At 44.0% G+C, this 24,169-nt stretch overlaps 1 protein-coding gene across 1 annotated transcript in view; it reads right to left on the bottom strand.

Annotated features, from left to right (window-relative positions):
- RGS21 (regulator of G protein signaling 21) overlaps window positions 1-24,169 on the bottom strand; it is a 237,290-nt gene that overhangs the window by 174,235 nt on the left and 38,886 nt on the right. The window contains exon 2 of the mRNA XM_044302409.1: window positions 21,583-21,749. Within this exon, the coding sequence (XP_044158344.1) occupies window positions 21,583-21,749 (167 nt within the window). The remainder of the gene's footprint in view (window positions 1-21,582; window positions 21,750-24,169) is intronic.

Genomic DNA, 24,169 nt, shown 5'->3' with positions numbered 1-24,169 from the left:
CTCAGCTGATTCAACATAGATGTCTACAGAACTTGTTCTATTAAATGCTTATACAAGTAGAGCTCCCCTGACAGAGTGGAGAGGGGGTCAGCAGTAAGTTTGTGTTGAGAGCACTGATAATTTTGTCAACAATAAAACCCCAAAAACGGATCCTCTCTGTTGAGCATCTGCCTTCACTCAGTCAGCATTTGTTCAGTAATCCATCAATATTGCTAAAGCCCCCCCCCCCCAAAAAAAACAGAAAAAACAGGAGTGGATCCAAAAACAGAGATAACACTTGAACAGAATGTTTGCGTGTCTTCTGTGTTTTGTACCCACTCCTGCTTTTGGTTACCAAATCATAAGCCAATTCTGATGCAAAATAGAGACCATGTAATACAGGTCTTACAGCTGCTACATAGACAGGATTAATTGTGTGTCTCATTTTTCCTTCTTTATGACAGATCAAAAGAAGGGTCAAATAAATGATTATGTCAACCAGGCCAAAAAGCCAAAATAGTAACCCGGTCATGGAGTGGGGAGGGTGGGAACAGCAGGAGCAGTCCATAGAGTGGCCCAGTGACAGAGTGGTGAGGTAGCAGCAGCATTAAGTGACCACAAAGTGCCCCAATAACAGAGTGGTGAGGTGGCAGCAGCATGAGGAGACCACAGAGTGGCCCAGTGACATAGTGGTGAGGTGGCAGAAGCATGAGGAGACCACAGAGTGGCTGTCACGGCTGTAAGTGAGCAACAAGAGCCTACACAGTGAATAGCAACTGACTGGACCCAAACTAGGGAGGATAAAGGGTGACCCCTGTCAGACCCTAAATGCTCTCCCTAAGCTGCTAAGCACATGTCTAGATGGTGGATCGAGACGTGCCCGCGTACCTAAGGCTGATGACCACTGAAACCCCTACAATAGTGGAAGGGGCACGGCCACCGGTGCCCTGCTCAGTATATGGAGGGAACTGGGGTCGCCTCGGATCCAGTCAGCAAAGAAACAGAAACACACAATGTCTGAACACTTAACTGAAGGAGCTGCAGCTGCAGTGAAAACAGATCCAAAGTCAGCAGACAATATCCGAAGTACTTGCTTCAGCAGAACACAGATCCAGTGAAGAGATATCACATAGGTGAAGATACTCAAGCGAGAGATACAGCTCAAATGAAAAGTATAATCCGCACCTCTACAAAGGAGGAGGGGTGATTTAAAGGCAGCGAAATCAAACACAGGAGGGACAGCTGGGAGGAAGGAAACAGAAAGTAAAGACCTCATCACAGGGGCGGAGAAACAGGGCAGAGGGAACTCCTCCAAGCTCTAGTAGTGACATCATCACAGGGGTGGAGAAACAGAGCTGTGAGAACGTCTCAAAGCTCTGGTAGTGACAGTGGCCCAGAGACATAGTGGGGAGTTGGGGGGGAGTACCAGGCAACAGGTGTGGCATCAGGTGGGTGGCAGCATCAGAATAGTAGCTGAATCGGATAGCCAGAAGAAACAGGTCTCTTTTGTCAAATTGTAGATGTGGCACAATGGATGAACTAGTCTGATGCATCAGGCACTGGTGTTTGAAAATCCTGGCTGATCCATGCCTGAATCATCTTCACAAAGGTCAGTTTCTCCACATTTTGGGTAACAGGCGAGTTCTCCTTGGGGTAGCCGCACTAAACACCTGCTCTGATGCCACACTACTGGCCAGACAGGATAGCTCTCTAGGGCAAACTTGGCCATTTGCGGCCACAAATCGAGTTTGGCTGCCCCATAGTGCAAGGGATTTTCGATGTGGGATGGCAGGGTGCACTACAAGTATGCCACAACCTGCAGGTTAAGGTTCTGCTCTATGTCTAGCTGCTGCTGTTGGTGAGTACTTTCTTCTGTAGGTGGGTGAAGAAAACTGATCATCAGCGAATCTAGACTTAAGTTGCTGATGATGAAGCTAATACTGCTCCTGCCCCCACCCCCAGCAGCCTAGCAGTGGAACGTAGAGTGAGGAATGAGGAGACCACAGAGTGGCCCAGTGACATAGTGGTGAGGTGGCAGAAGCATGAGGAGACCACAGAGTGCCCCTGTGACATAGTGGGGAGTTGGGGGGGAGTACCAGTACCAGCTGAAGATGCTGTGTGGCTGTAGGAGCACCTGGGAACAGGTGTGGCATCAGGTGGGTGGCGGCATCAGGTGGGTGGCGGCATCAGGTGGGTGGCAGCATCAGAATAGTAGCTGAATCAGATAGCCACAAGAAAAAGGTCTCTTTTGTCAAATTGTAGGTGTGGCACCATGGATGAACTAGTCTGATGCATCAGGCACTGGTGTTTGAAAATCCTGGCTGATTCACGCCTGAATCATCTTCACAAAGGTCAGTTTCTCCACATTTTGGTTAACAGGCGAGTTCTCCTTGGGGTAACTATGGCCTCTGCCGCATTAAACACCTGCTCTGATGCCACACTACTGGCCAGGCAGGATAGTTCTCTAGAGCAAACTTGGCATTTGCGTCCACAAATCGAGTTTGGCTGCCTAGTAGTCCAAGGGATTTTCGATGTGGGATGGCAGGGTGCACTACAAGTATGCCACAACCTGCAGGTTAAGGTTCTGCTCTATGTCTAGCTGCTGCTGTTGGTGAGTACTTTCTTCTGTAGGTGGGTGAAGAAAACTGATCATCAGCGAATCTAGACTTAAGTTGCTGATGATGAAGCTAGTACTGCTCCTGCCCCCACCCCCAGCAGCCTAGCAGTGGAACGTGGAGTGAGGAATGAGGAGACCACAAATGTGAAATGGTGTTGAGGTTACAGCAGAATGAAGAGAACCCAGAGTGGCCTAGTGGCATAGTGGTGAGGTGGCAGCAGCATGAGAAGACCACAGAGTGGCCCAGAGACATAGTGGTGAGGTGGCAGCAGTGTGTGGAGACTACAGAGTGGCCCAGGGACATAGTGGTGAGCTGGCAGTAGCATGAGGAGAACAGTGTGTTGCTGTAGCAGCAGCATGAGGAGACCACAGAGTGGCCCAGCGACATAGTATTGAGGTGGCAGCAGCATGAGGAGACCATAGAGTAGTCCAGTGACATAGTGTTGAGGTGGCAGCAGCATTAGGAGACCACAGAGTGGCCCAGTGGCATAGTGGTTAGGTGGCAGCAGTGTGTGGAGACTACAGAGTGGCCTAGTGCCATAGTGGTGAGGTGGCAGCAGCATTAGGAGACCAGAGAATAGCCTAGTGACATAATGTTGAGGTGGCAGCAACATGAGGAGACCACAGAGTGGCCCAGCGACATAGTATTGAGGTGGAAGCAGCATGAGGAGACCACAGAGTGGCCAAGTGACATACCAATTCTAAAACAAAGCCTTTATTCTATTTTCTACAACCCCACAAAAAACAAAAAAACAAATGCACAAAACAACTAGCAATAGATACGGTAGGGACACGGTGGTCCTGAGTCCTCCAACGCTCTGGAGGGGACTGTTCTTCAGGTAGGGTTATAGCAATCGATTTGGGACCTATCCCTAGTGCTTACCCTTTTCTCTGAAAATCCCTGCTTAAAGAACAGAATGGCCGCCCGATAGGGGCGATTCCCGTATTCAGGAACCTCCTGTATGCCCTAGGATGGCCCTGAAGACCGGTGACACAGGCAAAACCTTAATGGTATGCCCAATGCTTATATAATGTGGCCTATTCTAGATAGATAAAATAATAAATGCTCAGTACACACGGTTGTTATTTTAGATATTAAATAAATGCTTAGTGCACAATGTCGTTCTAATAATTTCTACACTGTTCAGATAAAAAATATAACTATCATCCAGTGGATGCCAAGTACACTGTTCGCCAGTTTAGATTCTATAACATGGGCACCTAAGACATTACAGTTAACAATACCACGCTTTAGGCCCCAAAACCCAACGCGTTTTACCCAGAATGATAATTTGGGCTCCTCAGGGGACACCTAATACAGTGTCCCAATAGGCATCATGTATAGATAAAGATTTATTATCTCACTGATGACAATGATAGATTATCATTCACAGCAAACAATTATAACAATAAACCATATATCTAGTCTGACTTATGGACCCTGAGACGCCCCTCCACATCCATGTTAATGCATGAGATTCACATAAGCTTCAGGGAAATTGCCTTATTAGGTAGAAAATGAGGTCGACCTGATGAGGAACTGATGCAGACTATTGGGTATGCAACCGGATGACACTAAGACTGTGGTAACCATATTCATCAGTTACCCCATGGGATCATCCTGAGCATTTGTCTCTGGGCACGCAAGTACCACTGATATGTTAATAGGGTGTAATATCATTTATGCACCACATTTCCATGAAGCTTATGTGAATCTCATGCATTAACATGGATGTAGAGGGATGTCTCAGGGTCAATAAGTCGGACTAGATATATGGTTTATTGTTATAATTGTTTGCTGTGAATGATAATCTATCATTGTCATCAGTGAGATAATAAATCTTTATCTATACATGATGCCTATCGGGACACTGTATTAGGTGTCCCCTGAGGAGCCCAAATAATAATTGTGGGCGAAACGCGTTGGGTTTTGGGGCCTAAAGCGTGGTGTTGTCAACTGTAATGGCTTAGGTGCCCATGTTATAGAATCTAAACTGGCGAACAGTGTACTTGGCATCCACTGGATGATAGTTATATTTTCTATCGCACATCTGAACATTGTAGAAATTATTAGAACAACATTGTGTACTCAGCATTTATTTAATTTCTAAAATAACAACCGAGTGTACTGAGCATTTATTATTTTATGTATCTAGAATAGGCATTTGGCTGAACAGGCTTGTTCTCCTTCGGTCAACTATGGCTGCTGGTGAGTAGTTTCTTCTGTAGGTGGGTGAAGAAAACTGCTCATTAGAGACTCTAGACTTAAGTTGCTGCTGATAGAGCTAGTACTGCTCCTGCCCCCCCAGCAGCCATGGCAGTGGAACGTGATCTCAGAGCAAACATGAGCGCATACCTATGTGAGGATGGGTGATGGTGCCCATAGTCAGTAGCCAACTGACAACATAGGATGTCTCGATAGTTCAGTTTGTCTTCCCTCTCAGCGGGTGTAAAAAAGGCCCCCATTTTGGACCGGTAGCGAGGGTATAACATGGTGGAGATCCAGTAGTCATCCCTCTGCCAAATGGAGACAATTCCGCTGTCACTACGCAAGCAACTGAGCGTGCATGAGGCTATTGGCGCAAGTGACCCGGAGGGACTCCCTGCCTCCATCTCCACTGCATACTGCCACAGTGTGTCTGGGTTATCTGCCTCGTCTTCCACATCGCCCTGTAGCTCCTCCGGCTGTTCCTGCTCCTCCTCTCCTGTATAGAAAGAACAGCCATTTCTCTATGCATTGCTTGTGCTCGAATGTTCTCCTCCTCATCTAGTTCAGACCCCACAGGGCTCATGTGGCCATGAGATGTAGTCACCACATCTCCTGTCCCCTGGCCAGCCAGATTTAGCAACATCTGTTGAGGCAGTGGAATGATGTTGGTCATCCTGTAGTCCTAGCTACTGACAAATAAAATGGCCCCCTCAAATGGCCCGAGCAAACGGTAGGTGTCAGGCATGAGCTGCCACTGGCTAACATCAAAGTTACACAGGTGAGTACCTCTATCCACCTGTGTCATCAAGAAATTGTTTATGGCCTTTCTCTGTTCATCTCTGGTCCAACATATAGCGGGTGGAATTCTAACGGGTGGAAACGTTGCATATCAGCCTATGTTGAAGGACAACGTTCTGCCGCTGCAGCTCAGGGAGGGTGTGCTTTGTGGTGTACGAGCGGCTGAAGTGCATGCAACGTTTCCTGGCCATTTTCAGGATGCTTGCTGATGGAGTGAAGACTTCAGCAATCGCTTTACAACCAGATTGAACACATGCGCCATGCAGGGCGCATGGCTCAGCCCTCTTTGACGCATCGCTGACACCATGTTCTTCCTGTTGTTGGTTGCGATTTTGATTTGTCGAGGAGAAAGCCAGAATTTAATTTCTTGCTGAAGGATGTGGAGCAGTTCCTCCCGTGTGACTCCGTTTGCCCAAGCAAACTAGGTGCAGAACAGTGTGACACCGATGTGCTATGCACATGTGGTATGCTGGTGGAGCACTGTGAATTGTCCCTGCAGTTGAGGATGAGTACACAGTAAAGGATGAGGAGGCAGAGGCGCACATTGTCGCAGGATCAATGGCTTCAGAACGTGGAGGCAGAAGCAGTGTCATCTGGCCAAGTTGCTGGTGTGGTTGGGCAGGAACCACATTTACCCAGTGGGCCGTAAATTACATATATTGTCCTTGACTGTAGTTACAGCTCCATATGTTGGTGCTGACACAGACAGGCTCAAAGACTGGCCCACCTTCTGTTCTACATTTGTGTGCAGGGTTGGTACTGCCTTTTATACAAAGAAATGACAGCTTGGCACTCTCCACTTTGGCTCGGCCAGGAGCACATTCAGCTTCTGTGCTGTTGGATGAGTTCACGCATACTGTTGTCTCTTGGCAATCGCTTTGGTTATCGATTGCTGAAGGAATGACTGACAAGGAGTAGAAGGAGGAGCAGGAGCATCAGGACCAGCAGATGATGGGAAGGACAGACAGCTTAGGTGGCGTGCCATTGGGTGATGCACTGGTTGCTGCGGCAGGCTGAACCACCACATCAGAGCCACAGTTCTCCTAGGCCACTTTATGGTGATGCTGCATGTGTTGACGCAAGGCCTTGGTGCCAACATTGGCTAACTGCCTGCTACCGCTGCCTCTGTGAACTCCTGAACTGCTACTTTCTGGGCAGGTAGGCTCCTGTGAAGCGGGTGGTCTATCCTGGGCACATTTGGCTCCCGACCTCCCACTGCTGCCACCCTGCTGACTCATAGCCACTCTGCCACCCTGCTGGCTCAGCCACTGCCTCATACGCAAGCTGCCACCCTCTTCTGATGATGATGATGATGATGAAGCCCCTTCTTCACCTGGTCCCAAGTGTGATCGGCTACATCATTATCATCATCTGGTACTGTCTGCACGTCACTGATGTACCCCTCAACGGTCTTTGGTCCAGGAGCCTGACTGCTCGCAACACCTGCTCCCACGCGACTCTCATCATCACTACTTGCCCGCCTACAGGAGGAAGCGGTGGATGTCTCCTCCATATCTTAGCTAGGCAGTAGCTGCTGACTGTCCTCTAGTAGCTCATCCTCACTGAAAAGTGGAGCTGAGCCTATGGCGTGCCAACTAAGCATTGTCAGAGGAACCCACCGACTCTTGGCTGGGGGTGTCTGATGTCATTTGCAACAAAGTCAAACGCTGAGTCAACCATTCAAGCACCACTGGGTTGCTGGTCAAGACACGATCGCTAGATGACACTGGGAGCTCAGGCCCCTCACTGCAACTCATGCTACCACCCTCCCTTTTTCTGTTGCCTGCGACAGAAACATTGTGGTTACTGCCCATTCCCTTTGAAGGGCCTGAATATAATTAGGACCTGACCTGGGTAAGGTCATTTTACTAGTTTATTTACAAATGCCTATCCAGGCAATAGAACCTGTCTTGACCCAGGTATAAATTAATACTTCCCTTTTATTTGAATACAGGTAAAACCTAAATGCTAAGTGTGTGTGAGGTGCACTCTTTAATTGAACTTAAACAGAACCAAAAAATGAAGGGGTGTTAAAAATACAGTACGCCACTTCACTGATAGGTGTATTGCTTTGACAATTAGGCAGGGTGAAGAGATGTGCACTATCTCACCCTTACCACTGTAAGGGCAGAACACTACCGTACCACCGTTCGCGGTGACTCTGCCAGCTGAGAATGGTTGTAATAACAGCCATATAGAGTGGTGGTAGAAATAGCAATACTGGCGAAACATGTCGGGGGGCAGTGTTAGTTTTTAATCGGTGTGCACCACTCCACTGTTAACCAGCAACTAGCGGTCAGGCTGGCCGACGTTGCTTGGTTTGGTTTAGCAATCAGGTTAGTTGTGGTTTTGGCTACTGTGCACAGAGTCCGTGTTGCAGTGTTAGTTGCCACTAATCCCAGTCTGAGATCAACTGAGACGCTTTATGCGCCATTCACATAGTGGGTTGATATTTCCATTTCTCCGACCACTCTATATGTCTGTTATTACAACCATTCTCAGGTGGCAGAGTCACTGCGGAAGGTGGTACGGTAGTGTTCTGCCCTTACAGTGATAAGGATGAGAGTGCACATCTCTTCACCCTGCCTAATTGTCAAAGCAATACACCTATCAGTGAAGTGGTGTACTGTGTTTTAACACCCCTTAATTTTTTGGTTCTGTTTAAGTTCAATTAAAGAGTGCACCTCGCACACACTTAGCATTTAGGTTTTACCTGTATTCAAATAAAAGTGAAGTATTAATTTACACCTGAGTCAAGACAGGTTCTATTGCCTTTGAAGGGTCTGTCACCTGTCTGTCTGAAATACTGTATAATAAAAGAATTAAATAAAAATATTACCCCCCTCAAAAAAAGGCTGTAGTACAATGTTACTTCACCCCTGAATGGCAATTAAGACATATATATTTTTTTCTGATTAATAAATTCCACCACCAAAAGAAAATAACAATCACAATTCACCGCAGAAGGCCAATTAAGACGTATGCTTTTTCCTATAACTACACCCCAAAAAAAATGTAACAATCACAAATCACTGCAGTGGCTAATGAAACATACATATATTTCCTATTATTACACCATGTAAATGGCTGTAGTACAATGTAATTTTATATTAGTGACCCTATGGACCCAGGAAGAAAAAATTAAACAATTATAAGGTTCATTAGCCAAAGGCTAAATTGTTCCCATTTGTGGTATTTATTTAAAACATAAAGTTTATTGACTATTAAAAATGTAACAAGAAACTCAAAAGAAAAGACAATTTAAAAATAAAACATGGCTAGATGCTGTAGCAGGGAATTATTCTATCACTCTGCAATTTTTATTCATTCTGAATTATTATATAACTCGTTTGGAGATAACCTTAGGGATATTATTTGCATATCCTCTTGTTTACCATATAATGACAGTCAGTTAATCCAGTATAATTGTAAATAATGTTACCACAAGATCAGTATACAGATTATCTGACGCTCAAGTGGTTAGTGCTGCTGTAAATGAACACAATCAGCACTGTAGCCAAGACGATCTATACTATCTTTCCCAAGGTAGTTGAATATTATCTAATACCTATACTTCCCTATAGCTGATTTGCCCTATAACCACTGAGCTAAAATGTTATATTCTTATTGCTCACTGATTGTCTCCTATGAGCTAGTTTGCCCTGTCCTGTGCATGTGCTGTGTGCCTGCAGTGCACACCGCTATATTAAATTCCATATTAAATTTAATATGGCTGAATACTGGTACATGTAGTGTACATAAATGGCTGTACAACAATGTAACTTCACTGCTGAATGTCAAATATGACATATATTTTTCCCTTTTTTTCCTACTAATACACCCCCCCCCCCCCCCCAAAAAAAAAAATTATGTTAAATCACAGCAGAACGGCTAATAGGACGTACATATCTTTCCTATTAATACAACCAGTAAATGGCTGTAGTACAATGTAACTTGACCACTGAACAGTAATTGTGACATATATTTTTTCCTTTTTTATCCTATTAAGACACCCCCATAAAAAAGTAAAACAATGTAAAATCAAAGCAGAACAGCTAATGGAACGTACATATCTTTCCTATTAATACACCCTGTAAATGGCTGTATCACATAGAACTTGTACCCCAATCACAAGCAAGGTTTGCTGGAATTAGTAATGTATCATATAGTGTAAACAGTCTTAAAGCAGCAGTATAACTTCAATTTGGATCCCCAATTAGTGCAGCAAGCTGTAATAGAATCGCTCCTATTACCCCGGCTGTACACTCTCCTATTTGCACCCTGTTCTCCTTTTCTAGTATAGATGATGCCTCCCTACACCTTGACTAATCTTTCCGTGAACTTGTAAATCATTTTTTCAGCACAATGAGGTATTTCCTAGCACTGTCCCTAGCACCTGCTGATGTATCTCCCTGCACTAAGTAAGCTGAAAAATGGCAGAATCCAAAATGACTGAGGCTATTTCCCTCGTTCCCAGAGTTCTTTGCTCCATTTCCTAACACGTGCAGCAGCCATTTTAGGAAAAAATTTGATTTGTTACCACGAAGCGTGACTAAATTCGGATTGGGTGTGAATCAAATTCTCCTGAAATGGTTAAGATTACCTACACTCGCCATACAACACCCACCCATATAACAAATATGAAAATAAAATAACCAGCAAGTTGAAAGTCGCGCTACAACCACATTCATATCTATGGATGCATTGCTACACTGTGGTTCTTGGTCGAGCGACATCGGTCATACCCAAGATCCTCTTGTATCACCAGCCTAAGGTTAGGGCTACACGGTGACATTTGTCTTGTGACAAAACGGTACAACTACATTGCGAAGTGTCACATTTTGCACTAATGTCACGCAACATTTATTGTAATGAAAGTCTATGTCAGGGATGCCCCACCTGCGACCCTCCAGCTGTTGAAAAACTACACACAATGCCCTGCAGTAGGCAGATAACTGTAGGCTTTCCAGGCAGGGTGGGTGTTGTAGTTTTTCAACAGCTGGAGGGCCACAGATTTGTCATCCCTGGTCTATGGTGTCACACTGCAACATGTGAAATGCTGCGACTACGATGTGACAATCACACAAAAATCCAACTTGGATAGATTTTTTGCGACTGTCATGTCGCACTTGCAGCATGTCGCAGTGTGACACCATACACCCCCATATCCTAAGAGAATTAAGTAATGTCATAGCCAGAACCTTATTTCTGATATTTAAGGACTCTATACCACAGGATTGACAGCAAATGTGGTGCCAATATTCAAAAAGGGTCCAAAAACAGAGCCTGTGGAAACTATAGGCCGGTAAGTTTAACATCTGTTGTGGGTAAACTGTTTGAAGGTTTTCTAAGAAATGCTATCTTGGAGTACCTCAATGGAAATAAGCAAATAACGCCATATCTGTATGGCTTCATGAGGGATCAGTCATGTCTAACTAATTTAATCAGTTTCTATGAGGAGGTAAGTTCTAGACTTGACATCAATATCTGGACTTCTCCAAAGCATTTGACACTGTACCACATGACAGGTTAGTATATAAAATGAGAATACTTGGACTGGGAGAAAATGTCTGTATGTGGGTAAGTAACTGGCTCAGTGATAGAAAACAGAGGGTGGTTATTAGTGGTACACACTCAGATTGGGTCACTGTCACTAGTGGAGTACCTCAGGGGTCAGTATTGGGCCCTATTCTGTTCAATATATTTATTAATGATCTTGTAGAAGGCTTGCACATTAAAATATCAATTTTTGCAGATGACACTAAACTGTGTAAAGTAATTAACACAGAAGAGGACAGTATCAGAGAAAGGTATCAGAGATCCCTCTGCGCAAGGGATCCCTTTTGTGAGTGGTTTTGTCTCTACTGCCTCCCCGGGTGATGTTACAGGTAACTCTGGGGTAGCGGAGGAACCCATGAAGCTGGGTCAGGTTTCTTGCCATTCTGATAGTAGAGACTTTAGGAAATTGCACAAACTGTGTTACTATTGTGGAAAGAGTGGTCATTTTATTTTTGCTTGTCCTTATGTTAAACCGCAGGTGGAAGAGAAAAAAACTTCCCTGACACTTGGTAGCGTGAATGGTGTGGTGGAGCAGGCAGGTATGCAAGCTCCCTGCAGTTCCCGTTTTCTCCTTCCAGCTGTGGTGGCACTAGAGTCAAGAAATTTTTTTGTTGAAGTATTCCTTGATTGTGGTGCTGGGGTAAACCTAATTGACTTTCTTTTTCTTCAAAATCTAGGACTAAGTACTTGCACTGTAAAGAATGAGATTCGAGTTTTTGCAATTGATTCTTCCCCTCTTTTTCAAAGGAGTCTTACTCACATTGTTCATGGTATTCACTTAAGGGTGGGTGATTCACATGTTGAGATTATTTCTTGTTTTGTCATGAAGGATTTGCCAGCACCTAAGAATTTGGGGTTGCCATGGTTGACTAAACATAACCCAATTATAGATTGGCAAGCGAGACAAATCATTGGTTGGAGTGAGTTTTACTCGGATAATTGTCTTGGCACATCTATCTCTGGTGTGTCCACTACGACTCTACCTCAGTATCTCTCAGATTTTGCAGATGTCTTTTTGGAGGGTGGGGCTCAGGAATTGCCCCCTCATCGAGACTATGATTGTCCAGTTAATCTCATCCCAGGGGCTAAATTGCCCAAATCTCGGCTTTACAACCTTTCTCAATGCGAAAGAGAGGTCATGCGAAAGTATATCGCCGAGGCTTGTTCTTTGTGTAGAAAAAAATATATATATGGATCGCTGAGACCGTGTTTGGATTTCCGGGAATTGAACCGTATTACGGTCTGGGATCCATATCCCCTGCCTTTGATTTCTGACCTTTTTGATCAGATTGTGGGAGCCAAGGTGTTCTCAAAGTTGGATTTGAGAGGGGCCTACAACCTGATCAGAATCAAGGAGGGGGATGAGTGGAAAACGGCCTTCAATACGCACGAGGGTTATTTTGAGAATCTGGTTATGCCTTTTGGGTTGACGAACGCGCCAGCAGTATTTCAGCGATTCGTCAATGACATGTTTCATCATTTGGTGGGGAGGTTCGTGGTGGTTTATTTGGATGACATTTTAATTTACTCTCCTGATCTGAAGACCCATCAGGATCATGTGAGACAGGTCTTGACGATCCTTCGGGAGAATAAATTATATGCTAAATTGGAGAAATGTTTGTTTTCGGTGCAGGAGCTTCCATTCTTGGAGGAGCTTCCATTCTTGCAGGAGCTTTCTGACTCTGGTTTTCGTATGGACCCCGAAAAGGTCCGGGCGGTTCTGGAATGGGACCGACCAGAGAATCAGAAAGCTTTGATGCGGTTCTTAGGGTTTACTAATTATTATAGGAAATGTATTTCGAACTATTCCACCATAGTAAGACCTCTCGCTGATATGACTAAGAAGGGCGCTGACGTCTGTCTGGTCGGATGAGGTATTGCAGGCCTTTTCGGCTATTAAGGAGCGTTTTGCGTCTGCTCCCATTCTGGTGCAGCCCGATGTCTCAGCCATTCATTCTGGAGGTTGATGCATCTGAAGTGGGGGTTGGAGCGGTGCTATCGCAGGGTTCATCTCCTGGCAAATGGGTCCTTTTGTGTGCTTTTTTCTCCAAGAAGCTCTCGGTCGCCGAGAGGAATTATGATGTTGGAGATAGGGTTGCTGGCTATCAAGTTGGCCTTTGAGGAATGGCGTCACTGGTTGGAGGGGGCATCTCACCCCGTTACGGTATATACAGACCATAAGAATTTGGCTTACTTGCAATCTGCCAAGCATCTGAACCCTAGACAGGCCAGATGGTCACTGTTTTTTACCAGGTTCAATTTTGTGGTTACCTTTCGCCCAGGGGTTAACAACGTCAAGGCAGATGCCTTGTCTCACAACTTTCCCGGGGGAGGTGATTCAGAGGATCCTGCTCCGATTTTGGCTGATGGGGTGGTGGTCTCCGCTCTGTACCCTGAATTGGAGATGGAGGTGTTGGGAGCCCAGGAGGGGGCTCCTGGTTCTTGTCCCCCAGGGAGGTTGTTTGTTCCTGAGGGCCTGCGATACAAGGTATTCAAGGAACATCACGATACTGTCCTTGCTGGACATCCTGGTGGTAAGTTCACCTGTGATCTGGTATCCCGGAGGTTCTGGTGGCCAGGGTAGGTTCTGGTGGCCAGGGTTATGTAAGAGCATTGAGGATTACGTGGCAGCTTGTGAAATCTGTGCTCGGTCAAAGGTTGCTCATACTCGACCGGCTGGTTTACTTCTTCCATTGTCTATTCCGTCTCGTCCCTGGACGCACTTGTCTATGGACTTTACCACGGATCTGTCGAGTTCCTCCGGGAGAACAGTAATTTTGGTGGTAGTTGACCGTTTCAGTAAAATGGCTCACTTTATATCTTTAACTAGTCTGCCTAACGCCAAGACTCTTGCGCAGATTTTTGTGGATAATATTGTGAAATTGCATGGTATTCCTTCGGATGTGGTCTCCGATAGGGGCACACAGTTTGTCTCCAGGTTTTGGAGGGCGTTCTGTTCTCGGCTGGGCATTCAACTTTCGTTCTCTTCAACTTTTCATCCGCAGTCGAATGGACAGACAGAGCGTACTAATCAAAAACTTGGGGACCTACTTGAGGTGCTTTGTGGCTGAGAATCAGGCGGACTGGTCCTCATTCTTGTCTCTAGCAGAATTTGCTTTGAATAACCATAGGCAGGAGTCCACGGGTAAGTCACCGTTTTTTGGCGCATACGGCTTTCATCCTCAGTTTGGTACCTTTTCTGGGACTGGTTCCTCTGGGATTCCAGAGGAGGAGAGATTTTCTTCTGCCTTGTCTTCCATCTGGAGGAGGATCCAAGGGAATTTGGAGAAGATAGGTGAGCGGTATAAACGAATGGCTGACAAGAGACGTGTGACTGGTCCGGATCTGTGTGTGGGTGATCTGGTGTGGTTGTCCACTAAAATATCAAATTGAGAGTGCCATCTTGGAAACTGGGTCCAAGATTTATTGGTCTCTACAAAATATCTGCGGTGATCAATCCTGTAGCGTTTCAGCTGGATCTTCTGCAGACTTGGAGGATCCATGATGTGTTCCACAGGTCTTTACTAAAAAAATACGTGAAACCGGTGGAACCATCACCATTGCCTCCTCCTCCTGGAAACTTGGATTTTGAGATCTACAGGATTCTCAACTCTAGAATTCTTCGGGGTTCCCTTCAGTACCTGGTGCACTGGAGGGGATACGGCCCTGAGGAGAGGATGTGGGTTCCGGCGCTGGATGTCAACGCCAGCCGACTGGTGAGGGCTTTTCATAGATCCCATCCGGATAAGGCGGGTCCAGGGTGTCCGGAGGTCACCCGTAGAAGGGGGGGTACTGTCATGCCTTGCTCTAACTATGTGAGGAGGTCGGCTAGAATAGCAGCACGGGTTTAGTGTTTTGTTTTGGAGCCGTGCTGGATCCACCTCCCATCAGGTGCACTGGGTGGGGTCATTAGTTTAAATAGCACCCCATCCCAGTGCTCTGAGCGGGTTAAAGAAATCAGTCTGGCCTTGGAAGCAAGCAAGGAAGGAAGGTTGTCTGTTCCAGCTCAGAAAAGATAAGTGTGGTTTCAGTTTTTGTTGTTTGCTGTCTAGGTTGTGTTTGTGTCATCTCTCCCATCCAGGTTCTGTGCAAGCAGGCTGCTCCTATTTCCCCTTTTCAGCATCTCAGGGAATCTAGGGTGTTTTAGCCCAGGCACGGGGACACATCATTCCTACCACCAAGATCTGAATGTGGGCTGAGCAGTGCAGGGAGAGAGGTCAGGGATTAGCTAGGAGGTGACCCTTCCCCTGCTTCGCGCCTGAGTGCTCGTATGCCGTGACAAGCAGCCGCTGCCAAGGCCAATAAAGATAATGGCTTGCATCAAAAGGGGCATACATGCCCGTGATGAGAACATAGCCCTGCCACCCTTACAGGTTATAGCTACTAGAGATGGGTCGTTGATCCAGGGAGTTCTTCTGATTGCCTGATTGGAGATGGGAATTTTGTTCCCCCTTAGGCCTCTTTTACACTGCAGTTTTTTGTTTTTTTTTGCGTTCCGTATATGGAACCATTCATTTCAATGGGTCCGCAAAAAAAAAAATGAATGTACTCCGTATGCATTCTGTTTCTGTGTTTCCGTATCTCCGTTCTGTGCAAAGATAGAATATATCCTATATTTGGCCGCAAATCACGTTCCGTCACTCCATTTAAGTCAATGGGTCCGCAAAAGAAACGGAATGCATACGGAAGTGCATCCATATGTCTTCCGTATACGTTCCGTTTTTTGCGGAACCATCTATTGAAAATGTTATGCCCAGCCCAATTTGTTCTATGTAATTACTGTATATGCCATACAGAAAAACAGAACGGAGAATCAGAACCGAAACGGAAACACAACGGAAACAAAAAATGGAACAACGGATCCGTGAAAAACAGACCGCAAAACACTGAAATAGCCATACGGTAGTGTGAAAGAGGCCTTACATGGGGAAAATTTGCTTCTACCTCAGTTTTTTTTTTACGGCGCAACTGGACATGACTTAACACCCAGCGCAGTACATGTAAAGCACGCTGATTGGGCGGGTGCAGGAGCTGTACCTGCCCGATCCGCGGCAGGGGTCTGGCAGTTGCTGATAGCTGGCCCCGTGCTGTATGCGTCGGCATTGGTGAAATCACTGTGTTAGAATATACTGTCGGATCTGAGTTTTTGCAATCTAACTCAAATCCGATGGTATATTCTAACAGAGGCATTCCCATAATGATGGGGACACTTCAAGTTAAAATATACCATCGGATTGGAGAAAACTGAGCCATACTCCTGACTTTACATTGAAAGACAACGAAGGACGGATCCGTTTGCAATTGCACCATATTGTGTCAACGTCAAACGGATCCGTCCCCAATGACTTGCATTGTAAGTTAGGATGGATCCGTTTGGCTCTGCACGGCTGCAAGCTGTGTTTCGATGTCCGCCTGCTGAGCGGAACGGAGGCGAAACTGAGCCATACTGATGCATTCTGAGCGGATCCGCATCCGTTCAGAATGCATTGAGGCTGTAGGGATCCGTTCGGGGCCACTTGTGAGAGCCTTTAAATGGAACTCATAAGCGGAACCCCGAACGCAAGTGTGAAAGTAGCCTTAGGCATCATGGCTGCCTTCCGGGAGAGCCTGTAAGATCCAGCCCCCTGGATCTCACAGGCAAACAGACTGTAGGTGTATTACAGTCTGTAACACACTTACAGCCAATGTATCACAATACAGAAGTACATTGTAATATCAAAGTAATAGTAGTTCAATATGTGTGTCACTAGACCATAGTACACCAAAAATATTACGCCACACATATAATATAAATTCATTCTTTATTGTTTTAAAAAGAGAAAAGATCAATACATAATATGTACAATATACACATACAGTTGTAGCAGTGCATACAGTGAATCGGAGGGCCGGAATGTACATACAGTTCATCGGTTACTCACGGTTTAGCAGACGCCTCCCACTGAATGTATTTTTTTATATTATGTATTGATCTTTTCTCCTTTTAAAACAATAAAGAAGGAATTTATATCATATGTGTGGAGTAATATTTTTGGTGTGCATTGTAAAGGGGATCAGACCCCCAAAAGTTGAAGTCCCAGAGTAGGACAAATTATTTATTTTTTTAAGTTTCAATTTTTTATTTTGTTTCAAGTAAAATAAAAATGCGTCTTTTTCCCAAATTAAAGTAAAAAAACTTATTAGACATATTAGGCATCGCCGTGTCCGTATCGACCGGCTCTATAAAAATATCACATGACCTAACCCCTCAGATGAACACCGTCCAAAAAATGAAATAAAAACTGTGCTAAAAAAAACATATTTTAGTCACCTTAGGCTACTTTCACACTTGCGTTCAGAGCGGATCCTTCTGAGACGGATCCGCTCATATAATGCAGACAGTGGATCCGTTCAGAACGGATTCGTCTGCATTATATTGTAAAAAAAATTCTAAGTGTGAAAGTAGCCTCAGACGGATCCGTCCAGACTTTACATTGAAAGTCAATGGGGTACGGATCCGTTTGAAAATTGAGCCATAGTGTGTCATATTCAAACGGATCCGTCCCCATTGACTTACATTGTAAGTCTGGACAGATCCGCTTGCCTCCGCACGGCCAGGCGGACACCCGAACACTGCAAGCAGCGTTCAGGTGTCCACTTGCTGAGCGGGGGCTGAACGCTGCCAGACTGATGCATTCTGAGTGGATCCGCGTCCACTCAGAATGCATTAGGGCTGGACGGATGCGTTCGGGGCCGCTTGTGAGCCCCTTCAAACGGAGCTCACAAGCGGACACCCGAACGCTAGTGTGAAAGTAGCCTTACATCACTAAAAGTGCAACACCAAGCTATCAAAAAGGAATATGCCCCCAAAATAGCACCAATGTAGCCGTCAACTCATCCCACAAAAAAGGAACCCCTACCTAAGACATTCGCCCCAAAAAAAAAAAAAAACTATGGCTCTCAGACTACAGAGACACTAAAACATAATTTTTTTTGTTTAAAAAATACTTTTACATTTTTACATTTTTTTATACGAAGTTGTCAATTTACAGAGATTTCTATCACCCAGCATGGGTATATGTAAAAAATACACCACAAACCACATTGTCCTACTTCTCCTGAGTACGGCGATACCACATGTGTGATACTTTTTTGCAGCCTAGGTGCGCAAAGGGGCCCAAATTCCAATGAGCACCTTTTAGGAGGGCATTTTTAGGCATTTGGATTCCAAACTACTTCTCATGCTTTAGGGCTCCTAAAATGCCAGGGCAGTATAAATGCCCCACAAGTGACCCCATTTTGGAAATAAGACACCCCAAGGTATTCTGTGAGGGGCATGGTGAGTTTATAGAAATGTATTTTTTTTTTGGCACAAGTTAGCGGAAAGTCTCATATTCCACTAACTTGTGACAAAAAATGTAATTTTACATGAACTCGCCATTCCCCTCATGGAATACCTTGGGGTGTCTTCTTTCCAAAATTGGGTCACATGTGGGGTATTTATACTGCCCTTGCATTTTAGGGGCCCTAAAGCGTCAGAAGAAGTCTGGAATCCAAATGTCTAAAAATGCCCTCCTAAAAGGTACTCATTGGAATTTGGGCCCCTTTGCGCACCGAGGCTGCAAAAAAGTGTCACACATGTGGTATCGCTTTACTCAGAAGAAGTAGGGCAATGTGTTTTGGTAATGCGAGATTATGCGCCGATGCGTCTAGGAGGAGTAACCCGGCCGCCCGCAGGACACATCCCTGCGTTAGGTGATCGGGAGGAGGTTAAAAAATGATATCATTGTGTAAAACTAACAACAAGATTAGTTAGAGTTTCTACTGTGGGGTGCATCAGGGGGTCTTCAAATGTGACATGGCAGTTTAAAATTATCCCAGTGAAATCTGCTTTCAAAAAACCATATGGCATTTCTTTCCTTCTGCGCAATGCTGTGTGCCTGTAGAGCGGTTTACGACCACATGGGGTGTGTCTGTAAACTACAGAATCAGGGCAATAAATATTGAGTTTTGTTTGGCTGTTAACCCTTGCTTTGTTAGTGGAAAAAAATGGATTCAAATGAGAAATCTGCGAAAAAAGTGAAATTCTGAAATTTCCTCTCCATTTTCCGTTAAGGGTTAACAACGTTTGTAAAATCAGTTTTGAATACTGTAAGGGATGTAGTTTCTAAAATTGGATCATTTTTGGGTGGTTTCTATTATGTAAGCCTCACAAAGTGGGTTTTGGGAATTTTCTGAAAAATTTCAAGATTTGCTTCTAAACTTCTAAGCCTTCTAACGTCCCTTAAAAAAAAAATGGCATTCACAAAATGATCCAAACATGAAGTATACATATGGGGAATGTAAAGTAGTAGCTATTTTTGGAGTTATTGCTATCTATTATAAAAGTAGAGAAATGGAAATTTGGAAATTTGCTAAATTTTAATTTGTTTTTGTCAATTTGGTATTTTTTTATAAATAAAAATGACATTTTTTACTCAATTTTACCACTGTCATGAAGTACAATATGTGACGAGAAAACAATCTCAGAATGGCCTTTATAAGTAAAAGTTATTACCACATAGTGACACATGTCAGATTTGCTAAAAAATGGCCTGGGTAGAAAGGAGAAAAAAAGGCTTGGTCCTGAAAGGGTTAAATGTTATGTGACACATGTTGCCGTGTAGCCCTAGCCTAACACCCATGAACATTGCACCAAACAGAGCTCTATGGTGCACTGCCATACATCAATATTGTAGGCTAGGGATCAGCTGGAGTTGTAGTTTCAGAACAGCTGGAGTGCTGAGGGTGGCTCATCCTTGTGGTAGGCCATCAATGCTAATGATGCGGTTCTGAACTCCAGCCCCCCCCAATCATTACAGTGACAGGAGCTTCATATTCCTGCAAGTCATGTACCCAGTTTTATTTTGTCTACACACTCAATGGCACATCCATAAGGCCTCTTTCACACGGGCGTCATGTTTTTTGCCCGGATAAGAGCCGGGTGCGTTGCGGGAAAATGCGCAATTTTCCCGCGCGAGTGCAAAACATTGTCATGCGTTTTGCACTCGCATGAGAAAAATCGCGCATGTTTGGTACCCAAACCCGAACTTCTTCACAGAAGTTCGGGCTTGGGATTGATGTTCTGAAGATTGTATTATTTTCCCTTATAACATGGTTATAAGGGAAAATAATAGCATTCTGACTACAGAATACATAGTATAATAGTGCTGGAAGGGTTAAAAAAAATAAAAAAGTTAACTCACCTTATCCTCTTGTTCGCGTAGTTTGTTCCCGGTCTGTTCTTTGCTAGCTGTGGGCTTGGGCTGAATGACGTCAGATCACATGCTCCAATCACATGGTCCATCACCATGGTGATGGAGCATGTGATCTGACGTCATCAAAGGTCCTTTAGCCCAAGCCCACAGCTAGCAAAGAACAGACCGGGAACGAACTACGCGAACAAGAGGATAAGGTGAGTTAACTTTTTTATTTTTTTAACCCTTCCAGCACTATTATACTATGTATTCTGTAGTCAGAATGCTATTATTTTCCCTTATAACCATGTTATAAGGGAAAATAATACAGTGAATAGACTGTCACCTAGAACCCATGCGTGAAAATCGCATCGCATCCGCACTTGCTTGCGGATGCTTGCGATTTTCACGCAACCCCATTCACTTCTATGGGGCCTGCGTTGCGTGGATTATCGCACCGCAACGCACAAAGAGGAGCATGCTGCGATTTTCACGCAACGCATAAGTGATGCGTGAAAATCACCGCTCATGTGAACAGCCCCATAGAAATGAATGGGTCAGGATTCAGTGCGGGTGCAATGCGTTCACCTCACGCATCGCACCCGCGTGGAAAACTCGCCCGTGTGAAAGGGGCCTAAGACAGCTCTGCTAAACACTGCATCATGTCCTGCTTAAGTGAGAAAGCACAGATACAGCCAAATGTACCTGGGTGAAGGGGATGCAGAAACTCAAAGGATCGCCATGGCCCCTTCAAGTGTGATGTTCTGCAGGGGCACTGGACCCCCACTTACCAAACATTTATGACCTAAATTCCATAGGAAATTGATATGCTGCACGGGCAGCAAGATGATAATTTAAGGGAGACATTACCTGCAGTCCTATGTAACACCAGAGATAACACAATGATAACTCTATGAGTACAAATAATGTAGTAGATGTCACCTGCAGTCCTATGTAACACCACAAATAACACAATGATACCTCTCTGTGTATGAAAACCTAATATATGTCACCTGGACAAATGGCAAATCATTTCAAACCATGTTTTTCTCAACCCAAAGAATGTTAGAACCACACAAATACAATTACTTGCAAGACATTTCAGCTTTTACCATTATTAATACATACTGGCATGCTTTAAATGATATTTTATATTGTATTTTACCAATAACCTAATAAAAAAGTAATATGAATCTGCATATTACCTCTCGCGGAGCCTCAGTCTTAATGTATTCACAATATATTTTATTGGCTTTAAAGGCCAATTGGGTGGACATTTTAGTTTTTTTGAAGTCCTCACAGGCCAACCAGAATTCAATATTTTCATCACTAAATTCTGACTTCAAGAAATCTCTAAATGCAGTCAGACCATCTATGAAAAGAAAGAAAAAAGCAATTAATGAATGTCATTTTCACAGTTAAAGGGGTTGTCTAAGTTATAAGAAAACTTCCCGAATGTCCATAAATGTGTTAAAATTAGAAAAAAGACATACTCATCTTGTGTCATACATCACTGAGGCCACTGGCTGCATCTGTTACCCTATACAGTTACATCACTGCTGCAACCAGTAAACAAAAATCGTGCACTAATGCTTTGGAATTCTTGGAACACTATGTATTCCAAAGCACTACGTGTATGTAAGTGATCAAATGACCACTGCTAGCAAAGTACTGGGAGTCTGTTAAAATAATAAAATAAAAAACTTGAAGTGTAAGTGAAGGGGGTTCTCTGGGCTACAGATATTGAGGACCAACCCTCATGACCTATCTGGGCAGCTGCAGCACAGGAAAATATACAGTGTATAGAGCAGAAGCATGTTCCGTTCACTGTAGATTTCCTGGCAATCTGATATTGATGATCCTTCTGAGGATATCCTCTTGAACATGAAACAGCAGTCTGAATATAGGGTGTATTGAGACTGTGCCTAAGACAGAAATACCTATAAGGCTAGGTCTACACGACTACATTTCTCGCACGACAATAAGTCGCGCGACAGATAGGGCACAACTACACTGCAACATTTGTCGCGTGACTTTTAGTTGCACCAGTGTCGCGCAACATTTTTATAATGGCAGTCTATGGTGTCGCACTGCAACAGGCGACAATCTCGAATGGATTTTCTGCTACTGTCGTGTCGCAGCATGTCGAATGTTGCAGTGCGACACCATAGACTGCCATTATAAAAATTGTCGCGGGACATTGGTGCAACAAAATGTTGCACGACGAATGTACTTTGGACTATGGATGTTTGTGGACATTTGCCCCTATTGCTACCACTCAAAGCAATCAACTCCCTACTTTAGTGCACTTAGAAGGGTTTATGCCATTGTTTACGCTTATACAGTTTTATATTATTGAACTGCTCTTTTTTGTTTATTGTAATATATCCTGTTCATTTGCACTATATCTGCACTGCCCTGTGGAAAAGGTTAATGCACAGCCAGCTAATAGTGAGACTCTGGGACTTTTTATTAGAAATCTTCCACAGTTAGGGCTCATGCACACGACAGTATTGCTTTTTCAGTGTTTTGCGGTCCGTTTTTTACGGATCCGTTGTTCTGTTTTTTGTTTCCGTTGTGTTTCCGTTTCCTTTCCGTTTTTCCGTATGCCATATACAGTATACAGTAATTACATAGTCAAAATTGGGCTGGGCATAACATTTTCAATAGATGGTTCAGCAAAAACGGAACGGATACGGAAGACATACGGATGCATTTCCGTATGTGTTCCGTTTTTTTTGCGGACCCATTGACTTGAATGGAGCCAAGCACCGTGATTTGCGGACAAGAATAGGACATGTTCTATCTTTTCACGGCACGGAAATACTGAAATACTGAAACGGAATGCACACTGAGACACTTCAGTATTTTTTGCTGAACCATTGAAATGAATGGTTCAGTATATGTTCCGTATACTGAGCTAAAAAAACGTCCAGTATACTGAACGCAAAATACTGTCGTGTGCATGAGCCCTTACTATAAGGGACTATGCAAAGTTTTAGAGGGGGAAAAAACAGACACATTAACGTTTTGACTGTTTGGTGTAGCTCCATTGTTTAACCCCTTTAAGCGACAGCCAGTTTGGACAAAATGCCAGAGCCCTATTTTTTAAATCTTACATGTATCAGTTTATCTGGTAATAACTTTGGAACGCCTTTCCAAGCCATTCTTAAGCTGTTTTCTCATGACACATCATATTTCATTTTAGTGGTGAATTTGAGTTGATACATTTTACCTTTATGCATAAAAAATCTTAAATTTGCAGAAAATGTGGAAAAATTCCCTATTTTCAAAATTAGAATTTCTCTGCTTTTAAGATGGATAGTGATACTTCATAAAATAGTTATCACTTTGCATTCACCATATGTCTACTTTATGTTGGCATTATATTGTAAATGTCATTTATTAATTTTTTTAGGAAGTTAGACGGCTTAGAAGTTTAAGAAGCATTTTTTTTAAAGTTTTTAGAAATTTTCCAAAACCCATTTTTTTAAGGGCCAGTTCAGTTAGACCTCTTGTACACTACTGTATGTATATGGAGCAGAATGAAAATATGGTTGTATGCAAGAGGCCTTCTGGAGTCACTTTTGTTAAATCCAATTTTTCTGTAACACATCAAGGGTTAACAGCCAATGAAACATCAATATTTATTACCCTGATTCTGCAGCTTACTGAAACAGCCTATATGTAGTCATAACCTGCTGTATGGGCACACTGCAGGTTGCAGAGGGAAAGGAGCGCTATATTGTTAACAGAGGAGAGATTTTGCTGAAATGGTTTTCAGGTGCCATG

Source organism: Bufo gargarizans, chromosome 7 (genome assembly GCF_014858855.1).
Source record: "Bufo gargarizans isolate SCDJY-AF-19 chromosome 7, ASM1485885v1, whole genome shotgun sequence".
In the NCBI taxonomy this organism is placed as follows: domain Eukaryota; kingdom Metazoa; phylum Chordata; class Amphibia; order Anura; family Bufonidae; genus Bufo; species Bufo gargarizans.
The sequence above is the reverse complement of the archived record's forward strand: the minus strand, read 5'-3'. Positions and strand labels throughout refer to the sequence as shown.